This window comes from Microcaecilia unicolor, chromosome 2 (genome assembly GCF_901765095.1).
Source record: "Microcaecilia unicolor chromosome 2, aMicUni1.1, whole genome shotgun sequence".
Classification (NCBI taxonomy): Eukaryota; Metazoa; Chordata; class Amphibia; order Gymnophiona; family Siphonopidae; genus Microcaecilia; species Microcaecilia unicolor.
The window spans coordinates 399,895,993-399,907,119 of NC_044032.1; the positions used below are offsets into that span (position 1 = coordinate 399,895,993).

At 40.1% G+C, this 11,127-nt stretch overlaps 1 protein-coding gene across 3 annotated transcripts in view; it reads left to right on the forward strand.

The window, feature by feature from the left end:
• The window catches only part of ANKRD17 (ankyrin repeat domain 17), a 374,674-nt gene extending 363,905 nt beyond the window's left edge, over window positions 1–10,769 (forward strand). For all 3 annotated transcript variants that reach the window (XM_030190627.1, XM_030190626.1, XM_030190628.1), the window contains 3 exons: window positions 4,552–4,733; window positions 6,105–6,269; window positions 10,178–10,769. In XM_030190627.1, the coding sequence (XP_030046487.1) occupies window positions 4,552–4,733; window positions 6,105–6,269; window positions 10,178–10,237 (407 nt within the window). In that variant the 3' untranslated portion in view covers window positions 10,238–10,769. The remainder of the gene's footprint in view (window positions 1–4,551; window positions 4,734–6,104; window positions 6,270–10,177) is intronic.
• Window positions 10,770–11,127: the final 358 nt, after the last annotated feature.

Below are 11,127 nucleotides of genomic sequence, written 5' to 3' on the forward strand. Positions count from 1 at the left end.
AAGCCCAGCATCCTGTTTCCAACAGTGGCCAATCCAGGTCACAAATACCTAGCAAGATCCCAAAAAAGTGCAAAACATTTTATACTGCTTATCCCAGAAATAGTGGATTTCCCCCAAGTCCATTTAATAATGGTCTATGGACTTTTTCTTTAGGAAGCCGTCCAAACCTTTTTTTAAACTCTGCTAAGCTAACCGCCGTTACCACATTCTCTGGCAATGAATTCCAGAGTTTTAATTACACGTTGTGTGAAGAAATATTTTCTCTGATTCTTTTTAAATTTACTACATTGTAGCTTCATTGCATGCCCCCTAGTCCTAGTATTTTTGGAAAGCGTAAACAGATGCTTCACATCTACCCATTCAACTCCAGTCATTGTTTTATAGATCTCTATCATATCTCCCCTCAGCCATCTTTTCTCCAAGCTGAAGAGCACTAGCCGCTTTAGCCTTTCCTCATAGGGAAGTCGTCCCACCCCCTTTATCATTTTCGTCGCCCTTCTCTGCACCTTTTTTGAGATGAGGCGTCCAGAATTGAACACAATATTCGAGATGCGGTCGCACCATGGAGCGATACAAGGGCATTATAACATCCTCATTTTTGTTTTCCATTCCTTTCCTAATAATACCTAACATTCTATTTGCTTTCTTAGCCGCAGCAGCACACTGAGCAGAAGGTTTCAACGTATTATCAACGACGACACCTAGAACCCTTTCTTGGTCCATGACTCCTAACGTGGAACCTTGCATGACATAGCTATAATTCGGGTTCCTCTTTCCCACATGCATCACTTTGCACTTGCTCACATTAAACGTCATCTGCCATTTAGACACCCTGTCTCCCAGCCTCGTAAGGTCCTCTTTTACTTTTTCACAATCCTCCCTCGATTTAACGACTTTGAATAACTTTGTGTCATCAGCAAATTTAATTACCTCACTAGTTACTCCCATCTCTAGGTCATTTATAAATATGTTAAAAAGCACAGACCCCTGGGGAACCCCACTAACTACTCTTCTCCATTGAGAATACTGACCATTTAACCCTACTCTCCGTTTTCTATCTTTTAACCAGTTTTTAATCCACAATAGAACACTACCTCCTGTCCCATGACTCGCCAATTTCCTCTGGAGTCCTTCATGAGGTACTTTGTCAAACGCCTTCTGAAAATCCAGATACACAATATCAACCATCTCCCCTTTATCCACATGTTTGTTCACCCCTTCAAAGAAATGTAGTAGATTGGTAAGGCAAGATTTCCCTTCACTAAATCCATGTTGACTTTGTCTCATTAATCCATGCTTTTGAATATGCTCTGTAATTTTGTTCTTAATAATAATAGTCTCTACCATTTTGCCCGGCACCGACGTCAGACTCACCGGTCTATAGTTTCCCAGATCTCCTCTGGAACCTATTTTAAAAATCGGCATTACATTGTCCACCCTCCAATCTTCCAGTACCACGCTCGATTTTAAGGATAAATTACATATTACTAACAATAGCTCTGCAGCTCATTTTTCAGTTCTATCAGTACTCTGGGATGAATACCATCCGGTCCAGGAGATTTGCTACTCTTCAGTTTGTAGAACTGCCCCATTACATCCTCCAGGTTTACAGAGAATTCATTACGTTTCTCCAACTCGTCAGCTTTGAATACCACTTCTGGCACTGGTATCCCACCCAAATCTTCCTCGGTGAAGACCGAAGCAAAGAATTCATTTAATCTCTCCGCTATGGCTTTGTCTTCCCTGATCGCCCCTTTTACTTCTCGGTCATCTAGCGGTCCAACCAATTCTTTTGCCGGCTTCCTGCTTTTAATATACCTAAAAAAAAATTTTACTATATGTTTTTGCCTCCAACGCAATCTTTTTTTCGAAGTCCCTCTTAGCCTTCCTTATCAGCGCTTTGCATTTGACCTGACATTCCTTATGCTGTTTCTTATTATTTTCAGTCGGTTCCTTCTTCCATTTTCTGAAGGATTTTCTTTTAGATCTAATAGCTTCCTTCACCTCACTTTTTAACCATGCAGGCTGTCTTTTGGTCTTCCGTCCTCCTTTTTAAATACGCGGAATATATTTGGCCTGGGTTTCCAGGATGGTGTTTTTGAACAGCATCCATGCCTGATGTACATTTTTGACCCTCGCAGTCGCTCCTCTAAGTTTTTTTTTTCACTGTTCTTCTCATTTTATCATAGTCTCCTTTTTTAAAGTTAAATGCTAGTGTATTTGATTTCCTATGTATACTTACTTCAAAGCTAATATCAAATCTGATCATATTATGATCACTGTTACGAAGCGGCCCCAGCACCATTACCTCCCGCACCAGATCATGCGCTCCACTAAGGACTAGGTCTAGAATTTTTCCTTCTCCCGTCGGCTCCTGTAACAGCTACTCCATAAAGCAGTCCTTGATTTCATCAAGGAATTTTACCTCCCTAGCGTGCCCCAATGTTACATTTACCCAGTCAATATCGGTGTAATTGAAATCACCCCTTATTATTGTGTTGCCCAGTTTGTTTGCGTCCCTAATTTCCTTTAAGATTTCTGCATCCGTCTGTTCATCCTGGCCAGGCAGATGGTAGTACACTCCTATCACTATCCTTTTCCCCTTTACATATGGAATTTCAATCCACAGTGATTCCAAGAAGTGTTTTGTTTCCTGCAGAACTTTGGATCTATTTGGTTCAAGGTTCTTGTTAATATACAATGCTACCCCTCCACCAATTCGATCCACCCTATCACTACGATATAATTTGTACCCCGGTATGACAGTGTCCCACTGTTTATTCTCCTTCCACCAGGTCTCAGAGATGCCTATTATATCTAATTTTTCATTTAGTGCAATATATTCTAACTCTCCCATCCTGGCATTCGCATATAGACATTTCAAAGTATGTTTGTTGTTCCTATTTACATCATGCTTAGTGTCATCTACTGTGTTATGTATGTTGACAGTATTAATTTGCAATCTTTTGTCTGATTTTTATTTTTATTTAAGGACACCTGATCTACTATGGTCTCTTTTGCAACCTCACTATCAGTATACCCTATCTTTCCTGTTTTGGTGATATCTTTGAAAGATACCTTATCCCAAACCATACGCTTTTGAGCGACTGTTGGCCTTCCCCCCGTTTCTAGTTTAAAAGCTGCTCTATCTCCTTTTTAAATGCTGATGCCAGCAGCCTGGTCCCGCCCTGGTTAAGGTGGAGTGCATCCTTTCGGAATAGGCTCCCCCTTCCCCAGAATGTTGCCCAGACGTGGAATCATTAGAATCCCAATTATTAACATTAATTTTAGTAATTATCAATAAGAGACCACAGAACTTTAACCAAAGAAGCATTATTGTCACCATAATGTTTTTGAAATATTTTATAAAATTTTGATACCTTCTTGCCCAGTGATAGTATTTGCAGGAGAACATTAGATAGTAACATAGTAGATGACAGCACGTGGAGGGGCATAATCGAACGGCGCCGACCATCTCTTCTTTTGATAATACAGTTGGGGCCGGCTAAATCTCAACATTTAGGTCAAATGTTGAGATCGCCGGGTTTACAGATGGCCGGCTTCAAAAAAAAGTGGAAAAAAAATTGAAATGCTCATCAGGGTCAAGGGCTTTTTCAGTAGTACCAGTGGGATTTGAACCGTCCACCTCTGGATTACAAGACCGGTGCTCTAACCATGTCTATGTCTTAGAAATCTTGGATGCTGGCGCCTTGACAGGTGTCAGTTCAAGCATCGATGCATACAGTACTGCTCTCAATGTTGGGGGAGGAAGCTTCTCTAGAGACTGGAGGGTAGGGCTGTACCTTGGTGCTGTGCAGGGCTTGACTCCTAGTGATATTAGGCTTTACATTTTTTTGTGCTGGATCTAAAATTTTATTTACCAGTATGTTAATTCAGGGCAAAGATATGTGTGTGTTTATGTATATATATATTTTTTTTTTCTATTTTGGATCCTGAATTACAGTCAGGATATTAGAGCAATAATTTGGCCCTCTCAGCTCACCCATTGATGGATGACTAGGTGATCATAATAATCTGTAAGAGAATCTGTAATAGAAATTGTAATTGGAGTCTTTTCTAGTAAGAGCTAGAGTAAAACAGCTACATTTAGGGAGGGCAGTATTACCCTTATTCCCATTATGACCATAGAACATGCAGAAGGATGGTGCAGATGTGGCAGTGGTGTTCAAGACGAGCTCTTCTAGGGAACACAGGTGAAATTTGCATTAGTGGAGGAGAACAGGAGACGGTAGGATTGAGGATGGGAGCTGCAGTAGCTGTAACACTTGAATAAAACAAGGGAGTTTATACTTAAAAGGATCTCACTTTTTTGTGCTTTATGGCTTAGGGGGCTAAAATAAGACTATAAGTATATTGTAATTAAAAACAATTGGGCAGTGTTTTCTGTTCTTACGTTAGGAAATATTATCAGCCATAAATGTTTTCTAAGAAAAACCTTTTTAGGGAAATGGTTGTAGTCCTCAATTTCACCTTAGAATTATGACATATGTTAATATACATATTTGACTGCTGGATCTGTTTGTTTAATAGATAAAGTATCTGACTGGTGTCACACAGGCATGGGAAATCACATGATCCATAGACCAATGTCTGACCCTGGAGTTTTTTCGCAGCATCAAGCAATAGAGCGAGATAATTCTGGAATCGTAACGCCTTCCAATACATTCCATCAGCATGTTCCCACAGGCTACATGGACTTTTCTAAAGTTGGGGTAAGTCTTCTGGAGTTTGAGATGTGCTCTGATTCATAATGCCCTACTGGCTTAGCCTGGTGGTTCAGTGGCAGTGCTGTGCAGTGCCATTCAGAAGGTCCACAGTTCAGTTCTTGAATTGGGTCTGATGATCCTTTTGTTGGCTAGGGATGCTGTAGAGGCAGAATTCACGTCTTCCAGGGGAATGTCTTAATCATCACTCAAGGGTGATGAATAAAGGGCAAGTCTATAAACTAGCTGCTGGCATTTACACTCTCATTGTGCATGTAAATGTTTAGAGTACTTAGCATATGCATGTGTGTGTGCACTGATACAGGTATATGCTACTATAAGTGCTATTCCGAAAATACCCACTTAACTTTCATAGCGTGTATTTGCAAGGGCAGTATACACAGGGTCGAGAAAAAACAGGACTCCCACTTCTGCACTAACTTACAGAGTATTGTAAGTTACTTGCATCTCACCTGCATTTAGTCACCAACTCTGCAGCTCCTGTAAGTGCTTGTATTCCAGATTTCGCTGTACAGTGGAAGTGCTCAGTTTTAGAATTGCTCCCTTAATGACAGAATTCAGGGCCTTCAGTTATAGGATTTTGAAAGGAGCCTGGCACATGGTAGTTGGCCACAATACCACCACTGAATTCTACTGGAGCTGCTTTCTGCTCAAGGTGACTAATAAAGAACAGGATTATTCAGAATATAGTTTTGGGAACATTGTCTAGGTAACGAACAAAGAGAATGAAAGGTGTTGGGTAAAGAAATTAAAAGGTTGAAAGTTGATGCAGTGACACACAAGTTGATTTTACTAAAACAAAATATATGTAGAATGAGGATATTCTGAAATGGGGGCAAAACAGAACGTGTGGGGTAGAATACTTATAGGTATATTTTTGCTTTTTCAGGGTGTTTGCAATATCCTTGCACTTGGGAAGTTTGTGGGGTTTTTTTTTTAAGTCATTTCAGTGCTAAAGCAGTGTTTTATGTATGGAGGAGGTTTCTTGGAGAATAATAGTTCACACCAGCCCCAGATTTGCCACTCCACCCCCACCCCTTTCTTTTACACAGTTCCATATTTTGTCCACAACTAAAACTGTTTAGATAGTACAGTGTTGCACAAGAAAAAAATCAACCATCCTTAAAACCCTTATGTCTATTTTTTAAATATAATTAACAGAATGCCTTATTGTTCAGAAACTGATTTTGTAAAAGGGATACGCAGCAGATAACCAAGGTTTGTTGCAACCTACTGCCAACTGTGAACTTTGTGCCTGAAATTTGAAATGATTTTTGTCAACATATTTTAGAAGCAAAGTATACACCTCATGAACTAATTGTAATTGGGTTTGCTTCTTTCCTTTCTTCCTTCTTTAAGGGTATGCCTTTCTCAGTATATGGAAATGCGGTGATTCCTCCAGTAGCACCAGTTGCTGATGGTACTGGCGGTCCAGTCTTTAATGGGCCTCATGTTGCTGATCCATCCTGGAATTCTCTCATTAAGATGGTCTCAAACTCCACAGATAACAATGGACCTCAGACAGTAAGGAAATACATGATTGAATAGCAGTGCAGCGCAAAGCGTGCATAGGAAATGCATTCCTCAGCACTGTTGTAAGATCACATATGAAATGCCCAAATTCTAGTTTTTTGTTCTAAGTTCTGTTACTCATATTACCTGCGTCTAAGGCAGTGAACAACACCCTTTCTGGTGTTGTTTGGGTCTTCCTTAGAGGGCCACTGGATGCTTCTGAATCGGAAGACTTTGTTATGGGTTCCCTCATTCCAGGCCCTGCGCCCCCCCAGCTTACACACAATTGGCAGCTTGAATTTGACAGTCTATTTCTGTTACGTATTATATTACTCTTCAGTTGCCCACCTTGCTGTTTATGGACGCAGTAACTAAGCTGCTTAGTGATTCCCTTTCAAAAGCTCCACCGCTGTTAGATTGGGTGAGTGAAAATAAAATCACAAAATTTTTTTGCAGACCCTAATTTTAGTCTTTTACCAAGGAGGATTTTCATTTCTACCAATTAAAAAAATAAAAAAAGAGGCAACAAAAAATCCCTGCTTTTATCCCAGCGATCTCATTGCTAGACATATTCTCTCCCACTGAGGATGTCTCCAGGGGCTTCTGCCCAGGAGGAGGAAGGGTTAGGACATTCATCTTAGTTGGAGATTCAATCATTAGGCTGTGTGGCTGGTGGGCGTGAGGATCACTTGGTCACTTGCTTGTCTGGCGTGAAGATAGCAGACCTCGCATAACATCTAGATATAGATTTTAGACAGTCTGGGGAGGAGCCAGCTGTCTTTGTACATTTGGGTACCAGTGGCATAGAAAAATGTGGGAGGGAGGTTCTGGGAGCCAAATTTAAGTTCTTAGGTAGAAAACTGAAATCCAGAACATTCAGGGTTGTGGTTTCAGAAATGCTTCCCGTTCCATGAGCAGGACTCAAGAGCAGCTCTGGAATTTTAATCCATGGGTGAGACAATGGTGCAGGAAGAAGGATTTTAGATTTGTTAGGAAATGTTGAAAGCTTAAGAGCCAAGCTTTCAACATTTCCTACAGGCCTTACTCTGTTTTCTGTCTTTTAACCAATTCTTAATCCACAATGGGACATTGCCTTTTATCTCATGACTTTTTAATTTCCTTAGGAGTCATACATGAGGTTCCCTACCATATGACAGAGTTATGGCAGGGTTAGATGGCCAGTATTCTCAATGGAGACGGGTTAATAGTGGGGTTCCCTAGGAATCTGTGCAGAGATCGCTGCTTTTTAACATATTGTGAATGATCTGAAAATAGGAATAATGAGTGAGGTGATCAAATGTGCTGATGACAGTTATTCAAAGTTGTTAAATCACAAGATTATTGTGAAAAATTGTAAGAGGACCTTGTGAGACTGGGCATCTAAATGGCAGGTGACATTTAATGTGAGCAAGTTCAAAATTGTGCATGTAGGGAAAAGGAACCCAAACTATAAATATACAGTGCAAGGTTTCCCATTAGGAGTCACTGTCCAGAAAAGGGATTTAGATGTCATCATTGATATGTTGAAGCCCTCTGCTCAGTGTGCAACAGCAGCAGCTAAGAAAGCACAAATAGAATATTAGTTTTGTTTCTCATTAGTTTCCAAATAATTCCTGAGATTATTATAATGCCTTTGTATTGCCCCATGGTGCGACTGTACCTTGAATATTGTGTGCAATTCTAGTCGGTGATTCAAAAAAACCCCCAAAAGACAGCAGAATTAGAAAAGGTACAGAGAAGAGCAACAAAAATGATAAAGGGGATGGGACAACTTCCCTATGATAAAAGGCTAAAGAGGTTAGGGCTGTTTAGCTAGAAGAAGAGACGGCTGAGGGGAGATATGATAGAGGTCTATAAAATACTGAGTGGAGTGAAATGGTTAGATGTGAATCAGTTTGTTTATTGTTTCCAAAAATACAAGGATTAGGGGCATGCAATGAAGCTACTAAGTAGTAAATTTGAAACATTTAAAATATTTTTTCATTCAACATATAATCAAACTCTGGAATTCATTGCCAGAGAATGTGGTAAAAGCAGTTAGCTTAGGGTTTTAAAAAGATTTGGACAAGTACCTAAAAGAAAAGTTCATAAACCATTATTAAGATGGGGTTGGGAAAATCCATTGCTTATTCCTGAGATAAGCAACACAAAATCTGTTTTACTCTTCTGGGATTTTGCCAGGTATTTGTGACTTTGATTGACCACTGTTGGAAAAAGGATACTGGGCTTGATGGTCTTCCAATTTGTCCCAGTATGGTGATGCTTATGTTCTTATTAGTGGTAGTACACCTAAGGTACTTGACAAGCCCTCCAGGTTTTGGTGAGTGTAGAAGCCCAAGTCCAGACACAAAGATGGGTATAGAAAGGAAAGGCTGCCCCAAATCAGGCCCAGCTCTCGATGAAAGAAGCATTCCTCTGTGGCATGAGACTTAATGAATCCTCCCCTCCGCATTCCTGTGAAGCACTATCCACTTCAAAATGGTTATTACAGTTAAGATGCGAATTTGGGTAATTAATGCTGTTTGGCACCAAGCCAAGCATCAGTTGAGCCAGGCACTTGTATTTCAGATAGCCACTTTGTTGTGTATTTCCAGGATGACAGACCCCCACATAAACATACACAGCCTTTTCAGCATGCCACAGTTATGTAGCTTGGTGCAGGTAGTGCCCCAAAATCGTAATGACATGAGAGTACTCTTGGTTTACCATTGTTAAAGCAACTGTATTTTCCTAGTAGCCCTTATGGTGGATGAAATTTTTTATTTATAAATCAGCTTTTCCTATGGTACTCCAGTGTCTAATGCCTGGCTGTTTACGGAATGATGTTGCACGCTCTGTTTTCTGAAATCAAGTAGTCACATGAAACTTACACATCAGGTGAAGCAAGAAGCAGAAAACTCAAGGAAGGCAGACAAGAATTATGAGGCACACCTCTTTCACTAAATTAGATGAGGTACTAGTGTTGTGAGATAAACTGTAGCAGATAGGAAAACAGACTGGTTGATCGCCTAGGAATTGCTATTAAGGGAGTGGGAACTGAGCAGCTAAGTATTGGCTAGGACCCCATGATTGGAACCAGATAACTGTGTGACCCCCTGGAGTTGCAGAATAATGATGCTCCTATGAAGAGCCCATCTAGTTCATGACCCCAACTTCCCAACCCACATTTTGGGGAGGTCTGGGGTAGAATATTAGAAATCTGGTTGGGTGAGGGGAGTTAGCATCAATAGATCTGGTCACCTCTTTGGGAGCATCTTGTATGCAGACTTTGTCCCTGTTACCGTATACCCCATTGTCTATTGATGGGTGTGTGTTTGCACAACTTCTTCTGATTCACAGAGAGATCAGAACAGAAAGGTGAGAGGTGAACCAGGTGATTAAGATTGTCCAGTCTTCATAACATCTAAGTATAAAAACCCTGTATAAGGAGAAGGATTTGGTGTGCGAGCAGATCAACCTGTTATTGTAAGGAACCATTTGTGTCTGGAACCTAGCTGAGCTTTGCGATCTGGTTTCCAAGCCTGTCTACACGCAAAGGTTACAACGGATGGCACAATTTTAATTAATTTAGAGGGCAGGAGGATGATCAGCTGGATGACCCTGCTTGAAGTCATCCATTTGATTTCACTAAATGGATGACTTCAAACAGGGTATTTAACATAGATTTTCCTTTGGAATTCTTTGGCAAAATACTAACAGCGGGTGCCAGTGGTAGAACAGTGGCTATTTTGACAACCAAATACTTGATTCAAATAAATAAATTGGTAAAATTAAAAAGTTTTGTGACGTTGTCTGTATTCCTTCTTGCCCAGAATGTTGATCGCATTTTAGAGGAGACCTTTTGGTGAAGAAGGGGATCAAAGAACATCCACCCTTCCTGTGCTGGTATCTACTGAGTGCTTTTTCATCTTTCCTTTTAGGTGTGGACTGGAACATGGGCACCTCACATGAACGGTGTGCATATGAACCAGCTTGGCTGAGCTCCAAGATTCCCTGCTTAGCTTTGGAGAGCCTCTTACTTTCAGAGGAAATTGCAAAATGGCAGAAACAGCTAATATGCTCCCAAATTATTTTCCTGATGTGCTTGACTGAAGTATTTAGGCTTTTTGGAGATGAATTTACTGACCGATCTTCAGTTTGTTTGTTTTTATTTCTCCTGTGAACATTGTGACTGCCGATTCTCCACCATCATAATTTTCACTTTAGTTAGCACTCTCCTTCACCCCCCTTCCCCTTTTGGACATAATTTTCTGTTGAAGCTGTTCTTTTTGGCCTGTTGATTTTAGTACTGTAAACTGCTTCTAAGCAAACATGGAAATTTAGCAAATTATGTAACTTTGATCCTGAAGGTTTAGAATGGCAAATAACGTACAATTGTTTACATAACAGAAATGGCTAAGCAGAGAATTTCAGTATGTTGGTATAGAGGCTCTACTTTTATGTAGACTTGAATGTGAGATGTACCTCCATATTCAGATTTCTGTATGTTTCCTTCATACATTAAACTATTAATAAGCCTAACTTTTTGTACTTGTGTAATTTGAACTTTTAAAGGGAAAGTAGTATTATGGTTGGTTTAGGGTTTTCTGTAAGTAAATGCTAGGTTGAGTATATTCAAAAGGAGTTATGTAGTCAACTTTAGCGTTAACTGTGTAAACACATTTTATTTTTAATTCATTGTATAACTTTTAATCAAGTATTTCCATATCCAGCCAAATTTGCGTTTAGGAGGAGGAAGTGTTCCAGGGTTGAGGACAAAAGCTATATTGATAGTGCTGATATTTGGCATTATCCGATTAGCTTTAGCCATCTAAGTAGGACCAAACAGAAAAGCTGGCTTAACTCAAACAGATAATTTAGGATCACATAT